The sequence below is a fragment of the Meriones unguiculatus genome, chromosome 1 (genome assembly GCF_030254825.1).
Source record: "Meriones unguiculatus strain TT.TT164.6M chromosome 1, Bangor_MerUng_6.1, whole genome shotgun sequence".
Classification (NCBI taxonomy): Eukaryota; Metazoa; Chordata; class Mammalia; order Rodentia; family Muridae; genus Meriones; species Meriones unguiculatus.
The window spans coordinates 81,119,434-81,145,198 of NC_083349.1; the positions used below are offsets into that span (position 1 = coordinate 81,119,434).

General features: G+C 40.8%; 1 protein-coding gene across 9 annotated transcripts in view; it reads left to right on the plus strand.

The window, feature by feature from the left end:
• The window catches only part of Rgs22 (regulator of G protein signaling 22), a 130,998-nt gene that overhangs the window by 3,291 nt on the left and 101,942 nt on the right, over positions 1 to 25,765 (plus strand). For all 9 annotated transcript variants that reach the window (XR_009594720.1, XR_009594733.1, XR_009594724.1 and 6 more), the window contains exons 3-6: positions 7,203 to 7,265; positions 20,822 to 21,043; positions 23,543 to 23,628; positions 25,310 to 25,478. Coding sequence is in view for 3 of the 9 variants with exons in the window: in XM_060392821.1 (XP_060248804.1) it covers positions 7,203 to 7,265; positions 20,822 to 21,043; positions 23,543 to 23,628; positions 25,310 to 25,478 (540 nt within the window). In the remaining 6 variants the exon portion in view is untranslated. The remainder of the gene's footprint in view (positions 1 to 7,202; positions 7,266 to 20,821; positions 21,044 to 23,542; positions 23,629 to 25,309; positions 25,479 to 25,765) is intronic.

Consider the following 25,765-nt stretch of genomic DNA (forward strand, 5'->3'; position numbering starts at 1 on the left):
TTGTGAGCAGATCCCCAAACTCACATGCTCAACCAAGTGTTGGCTACTGTTTAAATAACTAACCTGCTTTGAACATATGCTTGACCTTGTTTTTCCAACGTGTGGTGGTATTCTCATCAATAAGAGAAATATTCTTAGAAAAAGAGCATGACAGAAACTCCAACCCTCATTTTCTCCACTTCCATAACAGATCCTAGCTATGCTACTATCCAGAATGAAGCCTAGCTTTTCTGCCTCTTCTGAAGCTCGCTAAATGCTGTCGTGTGACTGAGTTCTGGTTGAGAGGCTGTAAGAAGGAGTGCTGTGCCCTGCTTCTGGAAAGCCAATATTCTCAGTAATAAGGTAGCTGGCCACTTTGTCTCAGGCTTGTGATTGGCAGCTGGGTTATTGGAGATTCTAAAATCCATGTAAGTATAGAAGGGAAGAGTAAGCCAGTTTTCTTCCTCTTGCTTGTTGGAACAATGCTGTGATGCTGGAGCTGAAGCAACTACCTTGGATCAAGAGGTGGCATCTTGAGGATCCAGAGTCATGTGATCAAGGGACCCATGGTGGCAGCCAGGAAACTGTTTGTGATTGCCTAGACAAATAACTTTCTACTTCATATAAGAAGTGGTGTTTTGATGTCCCTATGTTTATAATCACTTTCTTCATATTTCTTCAATCAGTAATACAAAACTACACTGTTGTAGATGTCTACAGAAGATCCTAACCTTCAGTTGGGGTCATATTGAAAGTGTAGAGTAAGTCCTTTGGAATCAACCACTTGTCTGCCAGGAACATTATATATATTTAAATTTCTGTTTTTAGGTGCAAGGCTTGTCTTGTGGACTGGATTGGAACTCTGTAGACCATACTGTTCTTGGACTTGGTATATAGCGGGCTGATCCTCCTGCCTCTACTTCCCATATTCTGGGTTATAGGCATGAGTCATTGTGGCCAGCTATTTAAACATTTTATGTATAAATTTTGAAGTTTTTAACAAAATTGTAGGCCATAAATGTCTCAACATACCTTTCTATTTCCCAAAGCCCAATATATAGAATATGTTACTTAAATGATTAATTTGGTTCAGTGGATCATTTTTCATTTATTTATTTTAATTTTTGAGATGGAGTGTCAGATAGTCTAGGCTGGCCTCTAGGTCTATGTAAATGAGGGTGACCTGGAACTCCTTATGCCCTAGCTTCTGTCTCCCAAGCGCTGAGACTGTAGACGTGTACCACAATAACTGCCTTAGCGTTTATTGTGTTTGGTTGAGCTTTAGTAATTTCCTTTGGGAAAAACAGTACAAAAATACATTTTTATGTCCTTTGTGGAACATTTTTCATTTATTTAAATGATGCAAGAGATTATCTGAACACTTTGGGATTTATTACACGCAGTTTACACATTAAGTCAACTTTATGAGAGTGACTCGTAGTATTTTTAATAAGACAGAGTACATTTAAATACCCAAGTTTTAAACACCTTTTAAGTACCCTGATTTTTTTCTTTTGTGTGCCTTCAAAATATTTTTTTGTAATAGGAAAAAGCTTTGTAAATAAAAATCTTACCATTTTGAAAAAATAATGTTTACAACTGTGCAAATAAGTTTAAAAATGTGCATATATGTTTGTGGTGCAGATGCCCTCAGAGACTGGAAAAGATAGATTCCTGGGAGCTGGAGTGACAGGTGGTTTGTGGGCCTGCTGATGTAGGTATTGGGAACCAAACTTGGGTCCTCTGCAAGAGCAGTATGAGTTCTTAACTGCTGAGCCATCTCTTCAGCCATACATTTATGGAGTGTGTGTGTGTGTGTGTGTGTGTGTGATTATCTTGTTCTGCTTGTTAGTTTTCTTATATATAAAACTCATAGGTTCATTAGCTTTAGAAGCAGGTACAGGGCTGGAAAGACGCCTCAGAGTTAAGAGCGCTGGCTGATCTCCCATAAAGACCAAGTTCGATTCCCTGGCACCCATGGCAGATCACAGTGACCATAATTCCAGTTCTAAGGAATCTGATGCTCTCTTCTGGCCTTTTCAGCTATACAAGTGCTTGCATAGACATACATAAAGATAAAGCTGTTATATAAATAAAATGAGATAAAATAAAACAAAATATTTAAAAAGCAAGTAAAGATTGCTTAAAAGAAAGAATTTTAAAAGAGAATGTCTTTTATTTTATCAAATTAAAAGGGACTTTAGCCAGGTGGGGTGGCACATACATGTAATCAGATTTGGGAGGTAGAAGATCAAGGGCTTCAAGGTCATCTCAGCTACATATAAGCCACATCTCAGCCACAACTACATGAGATACTGTGTTAAACAAATTTTGAATGAGAATGACTCCCATAGGTTCATCGGTTTGAATACTTGGTTTGAAACTGGTGGACTAATTGGGAAGGATTAGGAAGTGTGGCCTTGTTGGGGGACATGTGTCCCTGGGGGTTGGCTTTGAGGTTTCAAAAGCCTGTGCAATTCCCAAGTAGCCCTCTCCGTGACGTTTGCTTGTCAGTAAAGGTGTGAGCTCTCAGCACTGTTCAGCACCACACCTGCCTGCCACCATGCTCTTTGCCATGGTTGTCATGGACTCGCCATTTGAAACTATAAATTTCAACAAACTCTTTTTGTATTATCAAGTTAAAAGGGAGTTCAGCCAGGTGGGGTGGCACATACCTGTAATCATAATACTTGGAAGGTAGACAATCAGGGCTTCAAGCTCATCTCTTTGTTATGTTTCCTTGGCTATGTTTTTTGTTTGTTTGTTTTTATCACAGCAATCAGAAAGTAACTAAGACAGCTGAGATAGTGCCTTCTAGACAGGACTGGGGAAGCCAAACTCAATCTCAACAATATGGTGGCCTAAACAAGACCTGTATAAATGACAACACCAGTTGACATGCCAACATGAACTGGGGAAATGTCACAAGGCCCTGCCCATAGATGAAGAGTTACAGGCAGTTAATGGCTGCTGAGAGAGGAGAGTCAGTTTCCCCCAGGGATGAGCCCCAAATGGCCAGCCTTAAACACATACATGTGAACAACACAAATGGACTCATAGGTTGTCCATCTCTCTGTGTGTATGCTGTAATAATAATAATAATAATAATTGAAGAAAGCATGAGTTTGAGAGCAAGTAGGAGAGCATGGGGAAGTCACAAGGGAGAGGGGAATTAGAAATGATATAAATGCAGGATTTACATAGGAAATTATAAAAATATTCACATCTAAAAAGGGACTAAAGCTTCAAACAATATTTATAGCATTTAATTGTGAAAATTGGTGTTTGTCTCAACTAAAACTTAGCTTTCTCCAATTCATTCTGTTATCTTTATAGCTTGGATGTAATTATAGTAAACAAAAAGATTTCTGAAGTATGAAAATATCATCTTTATCTAAAAACAATATATCAAAAGATCCATAATCCCTGTCTCCAGGAAGAAGACTACATGATTTCCTGACTAATTATTAGTGTTTGTTTTCAGGTGGAACATGGTGGGTTGATGACTCAGAGCATAGTCAGACTGGTAACAGGTGGTTTCACGTGGAAACCATGGAGGGCAGGGCAGTTAGATGCAGGATTACTGGTCCTAACTCCCCTCATCCCTTCTTTCCTGAAGGCGGTGCAGAGCTAGGAGCCAGAGTAGAGTACTATGGGGACATCTTCTGGAAACTGAGAGAAATTGCAGAGAGCCTTTGCAAAGTGCTGCTGTTTTTTGGAAATCACTTATCCCATTGGAGGCCTATACTCAGAACAGGGATCATTCTCTGATGTGGTGGTTTTGTTTGTTTGTTTGTTTGTTTTTTGTTTTGTTTTTTAACTGCAGAAACTGCTAGAAGTTCCATAAATAATGGACTTGATGACTGTGATGTGTTCTGGGGAAACATATTATCAGCCCTGAGTTCCAAAAGCAGCATTCATTCTGACTGGAGAGATAACTGTGCTGGTTGGGTTTTTTGTTTTGTCAGTTTGACACAAGCTAGAGTCATCTGGGAAGAAGGAATCTCAGTTGAGAAAGTGCCCACATCAGATTAGCCTGCAGGCATGGCTATGGGTGTTATGTCCAGGTTGTGAGACCCCCAAAGACCACCAGGAATTGACTCCACTGCAAACACATGAGGGTTTATTTAATACAAGCTTGAGCCTGGGTCACAAGTTCTTTGTGGAAACAGAGAGGGTATGTGGCTCTGAGGTCTGGGGGAACAGGGTCTTTAAAGGGTAAAACCGCAAGTGGGGAATTTCCAAGCCTTGGTCTATTTTAAGCACCAAGGCCATAATGGTCCTGGCCTGTCCATCTGGAGGGTATCTGCTCCTGTTAGGGAGGGGGAACGATTAGCACATCTTGTGGTTTTTCTTAGTAGCAGGGCTCTGTGACCTTGGTCACCAGTTAGGGGCTATCTGGGTGGGTTGCCAGGCAATGTTATCCCTCAGGTGCAAGCCTGATTAATTTTCTACAGCAGGGCGGGTCTGTCTCAACTTGCCTGCTTCTTTGTCTAAACTTGTACCCAAGCCCTCAGTCATGTTGCCCCAGGAATTAAATTTCAAATTTTAGACCTCTCATGGGCATTTTCTTGATCGATAACTGTTGTGGAAGAGCCTAGCCCAGTGTTGGTGCTGCCCCTGGGAGGTGATTCTGGAGTGTATGAGAAAGCGAACAAGTCAGGAAGAGCAAGCCAGTAAGTAGTGTTCTCCCATGGCCTCTGCTTCAGTTCTTGCCTAGACTGCGCTTCATGATTGGAGGTATTCTGGGATGGACTTGAGAGCTGTAAGCTGAAATAAAGCCTTTCCACCCTAAATTGGTTTGGATCAGTGTTTTGTCACAACAATAAAAAGCAAACAGGTATTGACCCTTCCAGTGAAGCAGGATAACAAACAAATTACATATATGTGTTAATTGTGAGATCAAGATTAGAGACATTATCACATCCCCAACAGGAAGAAGGGGGAAAAGTGAGGGCCACTGTCTCTTTTAAATTAAAATATTGGGCTGGAAGGACTTTTACACAGGGAGAAAGGCTTGGATATTAGGGTTTAATGGATTAAAATCTACTGCATATGTTTTGAGATTAGAGTTTAACAATGTCAGGAAGGAATTACAAAGAGGACCAGTGAGATGAATCAGCAGGTGCTTGCCTCTAAGACTGACAACACAAACTTGATCCCTAGAACCTACATGGTTAGAGGAAGAACTCCTGAAAGCTGACCTACACACACTACATTAAAAAAGAAGGAATTGTGATGAGTGATGATTCATGCAGAAAAAGCAGCATAGTTGCTCCCATCGACAGCAGCTACCATCGCTGGCAAGTGTGCATCAACTACTTGGTGCACTCTGCCTTCTGTAAGCCAGGCTTCAAGAGTAGTGAGTGCTAACAGAGGTCCCTCCCACTCACCCCTTGGCTGCAATTGCACCTGCCAATATATAATAGAGAAACTGAGTGTAACTCAATTTCCTTGTTGATTATTTCTTTTAACCACCAACAATTTTCTGGGTATTTGGAAGATACCAACCTGAGTTAGAAAATTTAATTAATTTTAAAATGTCCAAGTAATTGGATTGCAGAAATTTAATGATAAAAGCAAAGCTACTAATTCAGTTTAAAGACTAGTTTTTTTTTGTTTTGTTTTGTTTTGTTTTTTCTTTTATAATTCAAGGGCTTTGGAAGTAAGCAGCTTCTCAGGTCTTCATTGGTTTAGAGCTAAAGATGCAGCTTTATGGTAGAATTCTTCTTGCCCTCCTTCTCCTCTACTCTTCCCTCCTCCTCCTCTCTTTCCCTCCTCTTCCTATCTTCCCTTTCCCTTCCTCCTCCTATTTTCCTCTTTCTCTTCATCCCCTCTTCCCCTCCTCCTCTCCCCCTTCCCTCCTCCTCTCCTCCTCCTCCCTACCTTGTCTCCTTCTCCCCTCTTCTCTCCCTTCTCCCCACTTCTACCTTCTCCCCCCCTCCTTCAACAGGTCTAGGCTAGGTGACTAGGTGGGCTGGCTGGAGAGCCCCAGGGAGCCTCCTCTCTCTGCCTTCCTGTGGTTGGTATTGAGAGCGCATACTACACCCAGCTTCTTATGTGAGTGCTGGAGGCTGGAACCCCAATGCTTACACCACAAGCCCTTTACCAACTGAGCTATCTCTCCAGCTACTACTTCACTAATTTTCAAAAATTGGCCAAAATAAAAAGAAAATTATCAGCCATATGGAAATAATAACTTTGTGTCATGTTTCAACTTTCGTGTTAGATTTGCAAAATTGAAATACAATTATGAATAATAAAAAAACCACATGTACTTTTCAGCCGAGTGTGCCATGACATGCTCTTGACACATGGAAATGATGACTAATAAAATAAGGTGTTTTATGATTGGGAGAGCAGTTTTGTTCTTGGCAGTGGTTGTTTGATTTTGCCAATTTTAAAAATGGCTATGTTGGTGGATGAGACAGTTAAGAAAAAAATGTATACAAGCTGTGCTCAGAATACATGCACTGGCGAGAGTGTCTGTGTTCAAAACCAGGCTGGACCCAGATCCTGAACACAGACGCTCAGGCTTACAGAGAAGAACCTGAATGTTATGCTTAGCTTGCACATCGGTTGAGTAGCAAAGAATGTCACATCCTTAACTTCTTTTTAACTCCTAACACTTGTGACTGCTTTAACAAGTCTGCTTTCATTTTGATTTACTTTTTCGTATTCTTTCTTTATTGTGGTCGTTATTGTGTGTGAGCACTCATGCATGCGCACACACCATGGTGCACACGTGGAAGTTAGAAGACACCTCCGTGGAGCCTGCTCTCTACGAGAGTTTTAAGGATTGGATCTAGGTCGACAGGTTTTTATGAAGAACTTTTATGTGTTAAGTCATTTTGTAGGCCTTCTCCCTCTATTTCGGTGAAGTGCATGTTTTAAAAGTCTGGGAAATTTGTTTGTATTTGCTGATACTTTGCTCACATGCTGCACTGCATTCTTCATTTGCCAGTTAGCTGCCATAGGTCTTTTGGGAGAATTTTCCACTCTGTTTTCTTCTTTGTTAAGGGCGGTGGTGGTGGTTGAGGCAAGGTCTCAGGTTGTATAGTTTGCTTTGAATTCACTACAAAGCTGAGGCAGATCTTGAACTCTCAGTTCTGTGCCTCCTGAGTGCTCAGATCATGTTGTAGTACATTTTCCTCAAGATCTAAGTCATAGTAATACAGGTATGCTTTAAAACATAGCCATAATATGGTTTTGTGTCTTTGCAGGAAAATTGTTTGGCAACAGACGACTTCCTTGTGGATTACTTTAATGAGTTCTTAAGCCTTCCTGTGAGTGTATTATGATGTTCTATTGCATATACTATTACAGCAAAGTAGTTAAAAATTGTGTATGAGTATGTATATACATATATGTATATGTGCATGTACTGACACCACAGTGCATATGTGGAGGTCAGAGGACAATGGTGTGGGGTCAGTGTTGTCTCTCTTTCTACTTTATATCAAACCTGGTGGAACTCAAGTTGTCAGGCCTGAGCAGCAGGCACCTTTACAGAGCCTCCTCACCAGCCCCCAAACAATAATTTAACCACTGGACTATCTGGTCAGACATGTGTATCAAATATAATATTTTCTTAGATCAACTAAAGGGCTGTGTAAGGTGTCACATGCCTTAATCCCAGCACTCAAGAGACAGAGGCAGGGGATCGCTATGAGTGTGAAGTCAGCCTGGTCTTTATTGAAAGTCCCTGGGTACCCAGGGCTACAGAGTGAGTGAGACCTGGTCTCAAAAATAAAATAACAATAAAGGTCAATTGAAGTAAACTGTGGGTGTGGCAGTCACCTCTAACACCTCTAATCCTAGCACTTTGAAGCCTGAGGCAGGAGAACTGACACCAGGTAAAGGCCAGCCTGAACCATGGAGTGAGACCCTGACCAAAACAAGAAGAAAAGAAGGAAGAAAGAAAAATAAATAAAAATAAAGATCAATTAAAATTTGCTCAATTTGCCTCCTTTTATAGTCAAACATTTGGGTTTGAATCCTACTCAGAAATATTGTTCCTGAAGAAAGCCAGCGTTTCCCTGAGCATCGAAGGCGTCTGCACAGGCCAGGTTGCACTCAGCAGCATCTTACGTTTCCAACAGGCTGATAAGGACAGAGCAAAATCTCAATATTTTTTTTTTTAACTCTAGGCTGTTGTTATACTCTGAGGAAGATATTGAAGTAGAAATTATATTTAAGGCAACTAGAGTTTCTGTCAGACTTGGGATACCAGTTAATGGAGTTTCAGTTCAGTAGCAGTGACTGACAGAGTAGGTATTAAGAGATTTGAGAAGCATAAAATGAGAGTTCCCAAAATGGTTTCTATCATCCCATAGAAAGAAGTAACATCAGTGAGGAATGATGCATCAAAGGCAGTTAAGAAAGTTTTCAGTGTGGTCTGTAAAAGCATGAAAGCTTTTTTTATTAATTTTTTTTACAAGGAAAGGGCTGGGAATCTAGCTCATTTGACAGAGTGCTCATCCAGAGTACGAACCCCTGGATTTGATCCCCAGCACTACAAAAATCAGACACACTGGTGGTGGCTCATGCCTGAAATGCCAGCATTTGGGAGGAGGTGTCAGTAGGATCAGAAATCATCCTTAGCTAAATGAGACCCTGTCTCAAAAGACCAAACAAGCAAGCAAAAATTTTTAACCAGGAAAAATTTGGAACATAGAGAAGTTACAAGTAATTGTAAGGAGTGGGCAATCAGCTGACACCAGTGTTAGAGTCCAGCCACTCAGTGTCTTCTGAAGGGGGAGAGCTGAGCAGGGAGCTCCCGAAAGGTCTGCACCAATGACCTGCATGTGTGTGAGTGCTTATGAATTTGTCTTCTCTCAAAGCAATTTTGTACTTTTTTCTTGATTCAATACAGCCAGGGAAGTGGAACCAGCATGAGAGTTAGACTGAGCTGCCCAGACCTTTTCCCTTTCCAGAAACAGACCATGCCATACTGGGGGATTCCCAAGGGGTCCTCGGGGAATCTTCCTTGCCATTCTTTCCAGCTCTGTCTGCTCCTACTGCACAACCTCCAGTAGCAACAGAATATTGCCAGAATTCTGTTTCTAGATTATAGAGTCTTTTCCTGGCCCAAGCTCTTCAAATCTCCATCCTTCCCAAAGCCGCACATTTTGTAAAATGTGAGAAAATTTGGTGGAGTGTTTGCCAGCATACACAGAGGTGCACTGTAAGTTCAGGGCCTGCCTGGGACATAACACACCATGCCTTAAGAAGAGAGAAGGCACAGGGAAGAGCAAGGAGGTAGCTCAGTGGTGGAGCGCTTGCCTAGGATGCTTGCCTACGACGCTCCCAGCCCTGGGCTCAATTCCTAGCACCCATAACCCCTCAACCAAACAAAAACAACTTTGAATCTTAAGTTTTGGTTTCTCAGCACTTCTGTCTTGGTACCAAGATTTGAGACCATCTTGGTGGTGCTTTGCTCCAGGAAGTAACTGAGTTTCCTGCCGTGTTCAGAAAATCTGTATTAAATTGTAGAAGTCAACATTAAAGTAACAGAAAACCAAAGCTGAGCATGATGGCTCATGCCTGTAATCCCAGCTTCTTTGAAGGGTGAGGCTGGAGGATTGGCCTAAATTTGAGGCCAGCCTGAGCTACATTGTTTCAGACCCTGTTTAAAAAAAAAAAGAAAGAAAGAAAAACAATTTATAAAGTTTGTGGAAAAAATCAGCCAAAGTCCTACCATCTAGTCAAAATTGACATTCCCAGTTTGCGGGTTTTCTTTCAGGCTTTAGGTCAAATAGCAGTATTAAGCCTGTAGAGCTCCCTGTGGGGCGGTGCTTTCTGCTTTTACACCCACATGCATGCACGCACGCATACACAGGCCAACTCTTAGAGGTCCTGTGCATAGATCTCTCTCTAACTCTGTTTATGTATTTTGTACCACTTTTAGTCAACCTGTCAATTACCAATTCTTCACATTACAAAAAAAAAAAAGCTGTCACAGATTTTTCAAAAAGAATTTGAGGGCAGGAAGGAGAAGGAATTATGGAGTCTCAGAGCAAGAGCCTGGCAGGGTTCTAGATCAGGTTAGTAATGTTTGGTTTCTAAGTGCTTAGAGAAGAATTAGAATCTAAAATGGGTTCACCAAGAGCAAATGCGCCAAGCCACGCTCTCTCCTTTTGGTTCAGGTGCTGGTGTTTTAGGCACCTGTAAATATAGTGTATTATGATTTCAATAAAGTATTAAAGAAATATCAAATTGAATTATGTTTCTTCCTACTCTGTTTAAACAAGGCTCATGGCTTGCCATTACATCAGGAACAAAATCCAAGTGCAAGAATGATTTGGACTTTCCACATAACTGACTGTTGTTTCCTCTCCTTTTCTCACTCTCAATCTTTTCACCCTTTTTTTGTGTTTCTCAAAAATGAATATGCCAAGTGCACTATCCATTTTTATGTCAACTCAACAGAAGCTCAAGTCATCTGAGAGGAGGGAACCTCAATTAAGAAAATGATTCCATAAGATATGGCTGCAGGCAAGCCTGTCAGGCATCTTCCTAATTAGTGACAATGGGGGAAGACCCAGGCTATGGTGGGTAGGCTGGTGGTCCTGGTTCTATAAGAAAGCAGGCTGAGCAAGCCGTGATGAGCAAGCCAGTAAGCAGCACTCCTTCAAGGTCTCTGCCTCAGCATCTGCCCTGTTTTAAGTTTCCACCTTGGCTTTCCTCAGTGCACTGTCATTCAGGACATGTAAGCTAGCAAGCCCTCTCCTCCCCAAGCTGTGTCATTCAGGACATGTAAGCCTAGCAAGCCCTCTCCTCCCCAAGTTGTTTTTGGTCTTGGTGTTTCATCACAGCCACAGTAACTCTAACTAGGACACCGAGAATATCTGGCCTGGAGTGCTCTTCTCTGAGACATTTGTGTCATATTCTCCTTATATCACTTCTGTTCAATAAGGCCTTTCTGAAACAGTGTCCTCAGCACACATGCTGCTGATAATGCTTCATTTGCATCCAAAGCCCTTATCATTATCTGTGAAATTAATTTTCAAATATTTCAGTTGGTTCATTAATTATATCCAGTAGGGTTGATTCTTAATAATGCACAGGCTAAACAGCACATGCCTCAGTTTACTTTTTCTATCCACACTGCCTTCATAGTACTGTGTCACTCTGCCTTCTGTGTCCGTTAACTCACCACAGGAGCTCCACACACTCTGCTGGGCTCTCACTCTGTAATGGTTAGGAAGGAATGTGATGTAGCTGCTGTTGATTCTGGCCCCTCCACTCATTACCCCTATGGTTTTAGAGATGCCATAACCTTTTATTTAAGCTTAACCTGTTTATTTCTTTATCTGAAAAAAAAAAAAAAAAAAAAAACCTAGTACATCTTACAAGATTGCTATGGAGTGAGGTCGTGTGTGTGATCTGTTACAGTTTATTTTTTCTTTAACTTCATGAACTCATCATCCATTCCTGAAATTCAAGAAGCAATCTTTTCAGCTGAACTGGGGGTCAGGGTCAGTCTGGAGGGTGCTCTACCATACCACACAAATCTGTTGTTAGTTTTGCCTTTTAAATTTGTTTTTATTAGAAACTTGGAAGAGAAATCATAAGAGAACCAATATTTTTCTAGTTTAAGGTCACTCAGCTAGTAAATGACAGGGTCCACTGAAGGCCACATGGCCCAGAAAGCTTTGAGTGTCTTACTATAGAACTAGCAACAGAATATAAACAGATGGTTTGGATAACAGGCTGAGGCCTCATGCTCATTCTGATACATTAAATGAAGTAAAACAAACAGAGCTAATGTGTTTTTAGGGTGCATTAACTGAAGTATAGTTCAGATCAAGAAAAATATTAGTCTGGAGAATAGAAGGCACTTGGTGTTTTTTTGGAGAAGGCTGAACTGTTAGACCACATTTGGAATATTGTGTGCGATCTTGGTCCCATATGTTACAAGTTGCTTTGCCAAGCCAGTCTCATGGAGACTCAGCCTGTGAACACTCAGGAAATCCTGTCAGATGAGAAAGGTTGGAGGAAGTGTGAGTGTTGAACCTGGCTTGAGGCTAGGTGGCTGGGTGGACTAAGATAACCTCTCCAAAGACCTGAAGGGCTAACCCAGGGAAATGTGCTAATGCCCTGTGACCCTGGGGCAACGCAGAGCCCATTCATGAGAAAATAGTTTTCAAACAAGAAGATGGGAAGTAGTAAACTTTCATGAATTAGCGGGTAGTTAGGTAGAGGCTGGGAAATGTATTGTATTAGATGAGAGGAAGGGAATGATGGGGAAAGAGAAATTTTTTTCTGTAAAATTTTTTCTTAAGATGATTTCCTATGACCGATATTAGAAAGTCATAATATTGATGAATGCAGGATGAATCTTATCCCACATTCTTATTATATAAAAAGAATTTAGCTGGGTGATGGTGGGACACGCCTTTAATCTAGCACTTGGGAGGCAGAGGCAGGCGGATCTATGTGACTTTGATGCCAGCCTGGTCTACAGAGTGAGTTCCAGACAGAGAAACCCTGTCTCAAAACAAACAAACAAACAAACACAAACAAACAAACAAACAAACAGACTATTTGTCATCTATTTATCATCTCTCCATCTCTCTCTCTCTCTCTCTCTCTCTCTCTCTCTCTCTCTCTCTCTCTCTATCATCTCCCTGCCTACTATGGTGGAAGGCTGGAGTTACCAAATAAAAAATAGGTTGTCAATGTCTTCTTTACTGTTTGTTTCAGCTTAGAACCAACATTGTAAATCGGCAAGCTAGATCTCTTCTGCAGCAACCTAACTTCTTCTTTCTACATCTTCCATGTGAAATCTTTGAACTAGAGGATCCTTCTATTCTATTCTCCTACTTTCCTTCCTCTCTCACCTCCTTATCACATTATACACAGCCACAATGTAAACCTGAGAATATCGATAAAGATCATAAGGTCTTAGGTCAATTTAGACTCCTGAGCCTTCTGAGATCCCACCCCACCTTTGCAGGAACAAGCCCAAGGCAAAAATGGGCCCATGAATCAGCCTTTGGCTTCTCTTTTACTTCCATTACACCAGCACACCCTTGGGACACGGAAGATCCAGAACCCAATGGCTGGTCGCCTGCCCCCATGTTGTTTTTGATGAGGGGAATCCAGGACAGTTGCCTCTGTTATAAATGATCATGGCGCTTTCCAAATCTTAGCTTTCATAACTTCATTCTGTTTGTTCTCAAGCCAAGTTCATATTCAGATATTGTTTTCATTTGGTGTCTGGGAGGTTTTTTCTTTTTTCTTTTTCTTTTTTTCTGTCAACTCTTTATGGACAAGCATTTGCTCATTAGGTTTTCTTCTGTGTGAAAATATTTTTCCCTTTGGTGACTGTTGTGGGATGGAGTAGATGAGCCTACACAGATTTAGATTGGTCCTCTGTGGGTGGTTTCAAATGTTTGTGACACTTATGGTTTGCAGAAGCTGAAGGGGTGGCCTGTTCTATACCCTCCTTGCAAGGATAGGTATGCCATATGTTTGCCAGACCATGCTTAGCTATGCACTTTTGGAATTTTACCGTAACTTTTTTTTTTGCCTGATTCTCCACACTTTTTTTAAATCTGTAAACTATTATAATTTCTTGCAGGTTTATGAAAGGGTTATATGCTAGAAGGACTGTTGGGGAGATGGGGGCAGGATACAAATTTGAGGCTAGGTGGCTGGGTGGACTAAGATAACCTCTCCAAAGACCTGAAGGGCTAACTCTTCAGGGAGATGAGTGGACATCTTGGGTTTTCTGTTAACAAAATTTAAATACTCAAGAGATTGATTTTCAAAGGCATATTGATGGAACGCTAGGTGACTGTATAGTGCAGTGTTTATACCTAGTATGAGTATTTTGATAAACCTGTAGCTCTCACATAAAACACTCAGTTACCTACTGTAACTCATTTTGCTAACTAAGGATATTATACATATCTATACATTTCATGTGGCATATTATTCCTTCGATCTCATTGTTGAAAGTCTGGTAAACAATTTATAGTTCAGCATCTAAAATGTCAAAAGTTAGATTAAAAGAAGTTGTGACGAGTAACCAACTTGTTATATTCAAGTAGTCAGATGGCTTTTAGTCGCTGACAAGGATTCATGCTTGAAACACAGTTTTCCAGCTCAATTAGTAGAGACAGAGTGGAGCAGAGATAGACATGTATTAAATTAACCTAGTCATTAGTTTTTAATTTAAGTACTGTTCAGCTAAAGAATTTGGCACTAGTAAGTTTCAGTGGTGCTGCACTAGCAGTTTAAGCACAATACTAATTATTCACAGGTTTTTTTTTCTGCCCCCCCCCCCTCTTTTCAGAGAAATGTGGAACCAGAAATTTGTGTGGTAAAAATATTTTCATGCACTTACTTTTTCTGTGAAAATATTTTTCGCACATGGATGACTAGTACCACAAAGCTAGCTCTCAACACCTTCAGGTCAATCTGTTTTAGAACATTCAGAAAATGACACACTAGAAATGAGAAAATTAAGTCAGAAAAGGGGTAGTCTGTGGGAGTTTGTCTGGGTCTGAGGCACAAATTGAAGGCTGTCTGTTGTGCGATTAAAAGCTGTGTTCTGTGAGAGTCAGTCCCTCACCTCCGCAGAGCCACTCCTTTCCATGTCCCCCACTCTCTGTCTTTACTGTTAACCCTGAACTCACTTTAGTAGTTTTGTAGATAAGTTTAGAAATGGCAGGAAATAAATTAAAAAAAAAAAAAAAGGACTTGGGGAATTTGGGTCACACTGAAGGCTTGGTGCACTTTCTCTTGTGTATAGAACACAGATGGCCGTCAGCGCCACACGCACTGCTGTGCAGGACAGTCAGCATATGGGGGTGGACAGAGTGTGGCCTTTGGAGTCTGTCAGCCCCCAGACACTGCCCCCTTGGCTAAAACCTTTCAGCAGCACCCTGTCCTATCTTTTTTTTTTTAAGATACCGTTCTTTTTTTTTTTTTTACTCTGTCCTATCTTAGTGAATATTAGAACTACTGAAGGGCTTCAAAGAGGAGAGAGGTCTATGCTCCATCCTGTTTTGGGCACTAGGGAGGGTCCTACGAACTGGCATTTCTCAAAGGTTCTAACAGATGCTGATGCAGCTGGTCAAGGAACCATGTACCCTGGGAACCATTGTAAATTGTGGACCACTTCCATTGGGATGTGTAGAGTGCAATGGCAGGTCCTTGATGAACTAGACTTCTGCCTTCCCTCTGGGTTTATATCCTACGTTCCCTGCACCTATTGAGCTTCAGCAAGGCCCTGCTACTTGCAGTTTTCCCAGAGTGCCTTGTTCTTTTGTGCTCCTGTGTCTTGGTGCACTGGCTCTTTCTTCTGATGAATTCTTTTTCTTTTTTGTCTATCTGATGGCTGCTAGTTCATTCTTTAAGATCCACCTTGAGCATTCCACTTTCTACAGCTTTTCCTCAATTTCCTGAAGACATTAAGTAAATCCTTATGTGCATCACAGTAGTTGTGCATTTTATATGTCAATGTAGCACTGAAACATACAAACTGAGATGACCATGCAGAACAAAGGTGGTTTCAAGATAGAAAGTGATTTTGTGTGTTGTTCCCCCATCTTTGTGGAAAAATCTCTCCATTGGCATTTGTCATATTCATATGGATTTTAATACAAATAAATGTTTTGCTGACATTATCACCAGAAAAAAATGAATGTTTATAAACTTGTTCCTTCAAAGGAAGAAGCAGTGCTTTATTCATCTTTGCATCTCTAAGCTTACAATCATAATTGATACTTGAACATTTATAATTTTTGATATTGTTGAAATAAATTAATGGGGAAATATTTGAACTTGTTAGTTGACATTTTTAAAATTTTTTTCTTTCTTTGGTTTTTCTTTTTTTAATTCTTTTTATTTATTATAGTTTATTCACTTTGTATCCCCCCTGTAGCTCCCTCCCTCTTCCCCTCCCAATCCCACTCTTCCTCCCTCTTCCCTACCTGTGCACCTCCCACAGTCCACTGATAGTGGAGGTCCTCCTCCCCTTCCCTCTAATGCTAGTCTATCAGGTCTCATCAGGACTGCCTTCATTGTCTTCCTCTGTAGCCTGGTAAGGGTCCTCCCCTCAGGGGCAGGTGATCAAGGAGCAGGCCAATCAGTTCCTGTCAGAGACAGTCCCTGTCCCCATTACTATGGAACCCACTTGGACACTGAACTGCCATGGGCTACCTCTGTGCAGGGGATCCAGGCCATCTCCATGAGTGGTCCTTGGCTCGAGTATCAGTCTCAAAAAAGACCCCTGTATCCAAACTTTTTGGATCTGTTGCTCTCCCAGTGCAGTTCCTGTCCTCTCCAGGTCTTACTGTCTCCCACTTCTTTCCTAAGATTCCCTGCACTCTGGCCAAATTTCATAATTTTGGAATCATAGTGTTAAGGACTTCCTGAGATCTAATCTAACACACAGCTTTTAAACATAAAAACATTATCCTTGGCAGAGACTTTTAAGCCTTAAGGAATCTTGTTGTTCTGTATTTTTTTTTAGACTAGATCTTGTATCTTAGGGTGGACTTGAACTCTTTCTGTAGCCAAACATGACCTCAGACTCCTGTTGCTCCTGCCTCAACTTCCCATGTTCTAGGAATAAAAGTATGCACCACTACACTTGGTGTTAAACATTTTTCAGCTTAAATATTTAAAACTTAAGCTTAACATAAAAAAAACAAAACAAAACAAAACAAGAACTTAAAGCAAGGTCTCTTTGTTCTGCAGGCTTTCTTGTTGAGATTTGCTGAGACTGGGCCTCTATGCTGCTCATGCTGGCGTGGTTTACTGTTGAATGTGGGCTAAAGCAGTTCTGTCTCAGCCCTCTGAAGTACATGCCAGTACCATAAGCTCAGTACATGCTGAGCTTATGAATAGTTTAACATATTCCACATTCATGCATCTGTCTGAAATGGGGTCTCATTAGGCAGCCCTCACTAACCTGATACTTATTACATAGACCAGGCTGGACTTGAACTCTGCATTCTCTTGCCTTGGTCTCTCTTATTTAGTTTTTACAGAATTGTATGACCTCTCCCTGCCCTGTAGTACTTTTTGATCAATTCCTCTCCTCATTTTAGTGTGTTTGCACTTTGAGCAATTCCTCCTATATTGCATACAGCTGTTTTACCTCTTAACTCGGTTCAGAGTCCGGCTGGTTTTGTAAGCGCAGGACCTAAGCCATACTTCAAAGTATAGAACAAGGAGTCTGAAAAAGATAATTTTTAGTTTCCTAGATTGTGAATTTCAGGAAGTTAAGATGGATTCTGAGTGAGTTGGCTTTCACCACCTGGGTTTAAAGGGCTTTAGTCGGGCTGGAGAGGTGGCTCAGAGGTTAAGAACACTGGCTGTTATTCCAAAGGTTCTGAGTTCAATTCCCAGCAACCACATGGTGGCTTATAACCATCTACAATGAGATCTGGGCCCTCTTCTGGTTCTCAAGCACACATGCAGGCAGAATGCTGTAGAAATAATAAATAAAATTTAAAGAAAGAAAATATTTAAAAAAATAAATTGTTAGTAATAAATAATAATAGTAATAGTAATAAATAAATAATAGTCAGCACTCCTGAGTTCTGTGGCAAGCACATTTGGAGCACTTGCTGTTATACCACAAGCTTAGCTTTCTTAACTTCAGGTTTGCTATACACAGATAGCCAGTAATTACCAAACCTGGTTTTAATGGCAGTTTCTACACAGTGATACCTAATCTCCCATATGGTGATGGCTCTTTTCATGCATGGGGTCAGTCTAACTCCCCAGCTCATGAGATGGCAAGGAGGCTTTCACCCTCTAGACTTGTACCAAGGAACTGAAACAATCTATGCTGTTCCCCTGGTTAGAAAGTTGCCATGCCTCCTGTTTCCCAGAACATTAACAGAAAACCTTTGTCCTAACATGCTAAACTGTCACTGTCCTTCTACTTTATTTTTCTCAGGGCTTTCTCTTTTGTTGCTTACCCTGTTCTGTTTTACCTATAGTTATTCCAGGACTATTTTAACTCTGTAGTGTTGCTTGCTTCACAGATCTGAGCCCTTATTAGTAAAACCAGAGAAAATAAGAGGTGCAGGCTTAGAGTTTTCAAAAACCTATTTTATTTAGGGATCTTAAACACTTCTACCTCCCTTCCAACTCACTGACCAGAGATAGGGAAGAAAGAAGAGTGTTAGGAAAGGGGGTTGTAGACCTTTTTAGAAATCGTTCCTTGGGCTGAGTCCACTCTTTGCTGTCTGGATACCTGCAGTATAATCCAAAGGCCAACACCAAAGAGCAACATGATTCAGCATGATTCAACAGAAATAGACTCCACTGAATCAGAACGAAACTGCAAAAGCCACAAGACTCATTTGGATTGCCCCAAGAAGTCCTCTGGAACAGTTTTCTCTGTGAAGTGTCGAAGAACAAAGACCCACACAGGAATGGCAATCCAAAACAATGTTGTCTCACTGGGCTTCTATATATTATCTCCTGTTCAGAGAGTCCACCCACAGATTTTTTTTTGTCTGGCCAAAATCCTGCCCCTTGCAGGAAACAGCTCGAAGCAAAACATCATGTGCCCTCTCACAAGACAGCCTCAAGGAAACATCACATGACACAACTGAGTCTTCAAAGAACCCCGCAACTTCCACTTCAAAGAGACTAGTCATTAAAATAAAAATGGTCGCTGTGCTTTCCTAACCACACAGGGTTGCTACTTAGCAAGTACCCAGCTAGAGAAAATGCTCTCACACATTAGCTTGCTCATCTGTGAGGCAATACAGCAAAGAAGGAAAATGAGCTATCTTTGGAGCCAGTCAGGCTTGCTCCTATGACTCAGCCTATCACGTCATAGCTCTGACTCCTTCACCACCCTGCATTACTGTTATGTAACAGCCATCTGAGGAATTAGAAGTATATTTGATAGTAGTAAGGTGTCCATCTCAGATGTGGGAGATCCCAGCATTCTCTCTCTGTTATTTCTGCCAATTAGAGTGTCACCATTGAATTTGTTTGTTTGTTTTGATTAGTAGGAAAATGTGCTTTGTCCACTGAGCTAATTGGCATTGATATATATATATATATATATATATGCTGGGCACAGTGGCATATGCCTGTAATCTTAGCACTCAGGGAGGCAAAGACATGTGGATTGCTTTGAGTTCGAGCCCAGTCTGGTGTAAAAGTGAGTCCAGGATAGCCAAGGCTGTTGTCAGGGTTTTGAAACCCTGTCTCGAAAAATAAAATGAAACAGTATATATATCTGGGTCTTCTATTCGGTTCCATTGATCCTCCTTTCTGTTTCTATGCCAGTACCATGCAGTTTTTATTACTATTGCTCTGTAGTACAGCTTGAGATTGGGGATGGAGATACCTCCAGATTACTGGGTAAGATGATCAATCCTCACTTAGAAAGACAAATGAGATGTGCATTGGACGTATGACAGGAGTCTACCACAGAAGGCATCTGAAAGACTCTACCAAGCAGCGTTTCAAAACAGATACTAAGACTCATAACCAAACCTTTGGCAGAAGAGGAGTTAGTATGACATGGAAAGGATAGGAGCCCCACAAGGACCCAATATATCTGGGCACAGGGTTTTTTTCTGAAACTGTTTCTCCAACCAAGGACCATGTATGGATATAACCTAGAACCTTTGCTTGGATGAAGCTCGTGGTAGCTCAATAACCAATTGGTTTCCCATAGTAAGGGGAACAAGGACTATCTCTGACAGGAACTCAATGGCAGGCTCTTTGACCTCCCCACCCCCCAAGGGAGGAGCAGTCCTGCTAGGCCAGAGAGGAAGACTTTGTAGCCAGTCCTGAAGATACCTGATAAAACAGGGTCAGATGAAAGGGGAGGAGGACCTCCCCAATCGGTGGACTTGGAAAGGGGCAGGGAGAAGCTGAGGGAGGGAGGGTGGGATTGGGAGGGAATAAGGGAGCAGATACAGCTGGGATACAGAGTTAATAAAATGTAACTAATAATAATAAACAATAAAAAAATAAACAGTATATTTATGTATATACATATATATTTAGGTTAAATTTTACAAAGATGCTCTGCAATTTATTGCATTACAACTATAGTATATATATATATCAACAGTCTACCTGGGCACCTAGTGATCCTTAGAAAAGAGTTTAATGTCATCTATCTCTTGGCTAAGCATCTGTAAGCATGAATGAGTGGTCAGTTCATTGAAGCTACTGTTAGGTAAATGAATAGTCTGAAAAAGGGACTCAAGCCTAGATTTAAAGGGCAAAATTAGAGACGATATAGTCAATGTACTATTAATTCTTATGAAAATAAAGGACCTAAAAATCTTTAACATTTTACCCAAAGTCAGAGAGATGTTCATTGATGAGCTAGTGTTCAAACCCAGCTGCTGATAAAATAAAACTTGGAAACCTTCAGTACGTTTTTGTCATTGTGTGAAGAATGGTGCTAAAATAGTCTTAAGTGAAAAACTTATCATAGTTAATTGTCCCTTTTTGGAAAAGAGAAATTGTTAGCTTTCATGACTCCTGGGGCTAAAAAGACAACAGGCTTATTATTTCATCTTCCTTCATTCTTATCCAGTAATCCACCTCCTTCTGTGAGGGTAACATTGCTTCTAGAAGTATTTTCTCTGGTTTCAAAGAATCACAGAAGTTGGATTATACAAGTAGTGTTTCTGCCCTAGCATACCCTGGCACTTTTCTCATGGCATAAATTCCTTGATGAAGAAGCCTTCAGCAGATCCTCTGTCCTCTAGCCAAGGTTTCCAAGATTCTGAAAGGGAAGAGAGACAGTGATTGAGAAGACGAATATCCTCCTAGAGACAATGAATTTCTGAATTTAAAATTTTTAAAGTGGTAATACTTTGTGTTACAGACCTTTTCAGAGGCGATTAGATTTAATGTGGACTATGGAGTGTTTGAAGTAGTTAATGAGGCACCACAACTTCTGGAAAAGCAACTGAAAAAAATTCTGCAAAACCAGCAACCTCGAAACCCCATCTATGAAGTTATAAGGAAAGGGAAAAGTGATGCTAAGCCTTTTCGGAAGAGTGTCCCCTGTGAAGATGAGGCCATTAATATCAACTACACCATCATGGTGAGCCAGTGTGTTTGAGTCTCTGTCTTGTAAGATCAATAAAGCATTTCTTGAGCTGGAGAGATGGCTCAGCAGTTAAGAGCATTTGCTGCTAAACCTGGCTTTGATTCCCAACACCCACACCATGACTCGGAGCTGTCTGGAACGTTCCAGGGAATCCCCTGCCCTTTTCCGGCCTCCATGGTGGCAGGCATGTGCATGGTACACATACATACATTCAGGCAAACCACTCAGACACAGAAAGTGTTTGGTGGGATTGGCACGAAGTACCTTAGGCTTCAATTTATGAAGTACAGTCACATTTTTATTAGTGTGTTGTACTTACACAGGGTGTCTTTCAGAGACAGCGTCATCTGTACACATATAATGGCCAGTTTAGTCTAACAGTTTTGTTGATTTTTATCAACCAATATAAGAAGGGTCATGTGTTTTGCCTTGAATGTGTAAAATGTCAAGTGCATTTAGGATACTATAAATATGTATATTCTTTATAGTTTAGCTTCCTTATAGGAAATAAAGAAAGTTTATTTCTTTTGGGGTCTTTAACCAGTCCTGTTTACAGTTGGGAATTGAGGTGACTTTGAAATCTCAATATATCCCCTGTGACTCTGACCTCCTTGGCTTTAAATTCTGGTATCAGGTACTAGTTTTTGTCTCTTGCTTTAGGTCAGCAAATCTATATTCAAACCTGACTGAGTCCACTAGCTGTGTGTCCTTGAAAAAGTCACAGGGTGAACCTTGTTTTCATCATCAGCCATGCATCTAACCACTCCATAGGTTCAGAATGTGGGTCAGTGACAATGACAAAGATTATTTTAAAATGCTGTTTTAGAATGAGGTAGAACTAGGCTGCAAATATGTTTGTTCATAGCTTCAGACACCTCTGCTCCAACTCTCCTAACTTCAGATAGAGTTCTCATCTTTTATCTTCTACCACAGGAAATGCTAACAGTAATCACATAGAAGTGCTGTTTATTTCTACGGTAGCTTGGGAAAATTGAACCATAAAAATTATCAGCTAAGAGTTTTCTAACAAAGTCTGCAAATATTTAGTAACAACAATAATTAGTAACATATCAATAATTACATTAAATTTAAATAGTCTAACTATCTTTATTAAACATTAAAGTCAGATGGAATTAAAAAAGAAGAATCAATTATTTGCTGTTTGTAAGAAACCAATCCGAAGTATCAAATAAATACATTAGAAGTAAGAAAGAATATGTCATGTAGTTACTAATTAAAGGAAAGCTAGGGTGATTATATTAGTATCAAAGTAGCCTTCAGAACAGGATTCCTACTATGGATAAAGAGGGATATTACACAGTAATAAAATGTCAGTTTATAGAAAACCAGATTTAGTGTGTGTGCACCTAACCACAGTGGTTTAGAATACATGATAAGTGCTAATCAAATATAAGGAGGAAATAGCCAAAGCCATAGTTAAGTTAATTAAATGTTTTAATGATATTAAAACATTGATTTTAGTATTCAGCAGAAACTGTGGATCATAAGGACAGGAGTTCAGGATCTCACCAGCAATGAAGCCAACCTGTTAAAGCCTATAAATACTTTACCCCACAAAGCTAAAGCACGTGTTCTTTTCAAAGTACACTTGGAGTGATTCCCAAAATATATGTTATTCTGGCATTAAAACAAATATAATAACTAAAAGAAACAATGCAATATATATTATTGATCAGCCCAGAATTAAACCATCAATCAAGAAAACTATGGAAAAATCTCCAAATATTTAAAATAATTAAGGAACATACATTAAATAACCCATAAGTCAAAAGATAAGTCTCAAAATAAGAAACTAAAATAAACTGTCACAACTTGGTATGTAGCTCCATTAGTCATTAAAGATAAATTTATAGAAATCTGTCTTTAACCATGGGAACAAAAAAACAAAAACCCCCAAAACAAACAAACAAACAAAACCAAGGAAGATAAGTTAGCTGAGACTCACAAAAAAGACAAAATAGCATACCCATGACCTCCTGCGCTGGATGACAACAATGTACTCCATGCTCTTGACCCTGACCACACACTGCACCTCCATGATCATGCCTGTGACCACACACTGCACCACTGTGCCCAGGCCTGTGACCACACACTGCACCTCCGTGCCCAGGCCTGAGACCACACACTGCACCTCCATGATCATACCTGTGACCACACACTGCACCTCCGTGCCCAGGCCTGAGACCACACACTGCACCTCCGTGCCCAGGCCTGAGACCACACACTGCACCTCCGTGCCCAGGCCTGAGACCACACACTGCACCTCCATGATCATGCCTGTGACCACACACTGCACCTCCGTGCCCAGGCCTGAGACCACACACTGCACCTCCATGTTCATGCCTGTGACTATCCACTGCACCTCCATGCTCTATGCCTTTGCTGGGATCAAACCCATGCCTTCATGCATTCTAGACAAGCACTCTTTAACACTACCCAGAAGATGACTTTCTTTTTCTCTTCCCTAAACAGTGTCTCAACCGTGAAGAAGGTATTAAGTGGATCAAAAGACAACGACTTCCAGCATTTCTGGAAAGTGACTGCTACTTTGAATACAGGTACCCTACTGCCATCTGTCTGTTTGCTTCATATAAATTTTTTTAATGATATTCATTGGAGTTGGGGCCTATCTGCTATTGAATATGAGTGATAATTCAACTTTTTCAAGGAGATTTCACAAATGTATCTCTTTGATCATTTTATTCTAAAATTTATGTGACACTCATGGTGTTTATCATACAGGGGGTTACAAAGGGAATTAAAAACAGAATCTGAGGACCTAAAGAGATGTCTCAGCAGTTAAGAGCACATGTTCTTGTAGAGGAGACAGGTTTGATTCCCAGCATCCACATGACTCCAGGTTCCAGGAATTGGATGTCTCTCATGAACTCTAGGGACACCAGGCATGTATGTGGTACATACTCACACATGCATGCAAAACATAAAAGTAAATGATTTTTTTTAAGTTTTTAAAAACACAAGATTTCACTTTGGAAATCATTCTGGCACTTTCTCTGAAAATTAGGAATAGTGCTACCTCAAGATCCAGCTATACCACTCCTAGGCATATATCCAAAATATGCTCAAATATACAACAAGGACATTTGCTCAACCATGTTCATAGCAGCTTTATTCATAATAGCCAGAACCTGGAAACAACCCAGATGTCCCTCAATGGGGGAATGGATACAGAAATTGTGGTATATTTACACAATGGAATACTATTCAGCAATTAAAAACAAGGAAATCATGAAATTTTCAGGCAAATGGTGGAAACTAGAAAAGATCATCCTGAGTGAGATATCTCAGAATCAGAAAGACGCAGAGTACTAAACATATAATATAGGATAAACATACTAAAATCTATAGTCCTAAAGAAGCTAAACAACAAGGAGGATCCTAGGGAAGATGCTTAATCTTCATTCAGAAGCCAAACAGGATAGCTATCAGAAGTAGGAGAAAACAAGGAACAAGAGCTTTCCACAGAGAACCTCTGAAAGACTCTACCCACTAGAGTATTAAAGGGGATACTGAGACTCATAGCTAAACTTCGGGCAGAGTGTCAGAATCCTTTTGGAAGAAGAGGGAGACAGAAAGACCTGAAGGGGACAGGAACTCCACAAGGAGAACAACAGAGTCAAAAAACCTTGGCCCAGGGGGCCCTTCAGAGACTGATACTCCAACCAAGGGCCATGCATGAAGAGGACCTAGACCCCCTGTTCAAAGGAAGCCCATTGGCTGCTCAGTTTCCAAGTGGGTTCCCTAGTAAGGGGTACAGAGACAGGGGCTGTCTCTGACATGAACTCAGTGGCTGGCTCTTTGATCTCCTCCCCCTGGGGGTGCAGCCTTCCACAGAGGAAGATGATGCAGCCAGTCCTACTGAAACCTCATAGGCTAAGGTCAGAGAGAAGGGGAGAAGGACCTTTCCTATCAGGAGACTAGGGAAAGGGCATAGGGGGAGAAGAGGGAGAGTGGGTAGGACTGGCAGGACACAAAGGAGGGGGCTGCAGTGGGGATACAAAGTGAATAAATTGTAATAAATAAATATATAAATAAAATTAAATTTAAAAAGAAAAAAAAACACGGTGTGAGGCTGAGGTTTTCCTTTTCAAGTGTGAACATGGAAAATCCCAAAATTGTGAACCTTGCCTAGAATAATAATTTTAAATAAAATACAAATGGAAAATGTGAACACCTTCGGGAGTATGCGTTTGTTAATGTGTGTTTTCCGCAATACAGGTTAGCCAAGTTGATCTCACAAGCAACATGGAGCAACTCAGGTATAAATTTCATAGTAGGTACAAACCTTTCCCCCTGGATCCTGAGAAAACCGCACACTCCACCTCTTTCCACCACCGAAGAGGAAGATCTCTTGATTATGAAAAAGTTCTACGTTTCTCTTGGCCAGGTAAGGTGAAGAGGAAGGCTTCTTTTGTTTGTTTGTATTTTATTTTATTTTTATTTTTAATTAATTTATTTTTTTACTAATTATAGTTTGTTCACTTTGTATCCCAGCTGTATCCCCATACCTTATCCCCTCCCAATCTCACCCTCCCTCCCTCATCTCCCCAAGTCCACTAATAGGGGAGGTCCTCCTCCCCTTCCCTCTGACCCTACTTTATCAGGTCTCATCAGGACTGGCTGCATTGTCTTCTCTGTGGCCTGGTAAGGCTGCTCCATCCTCAGGGGGAGGTG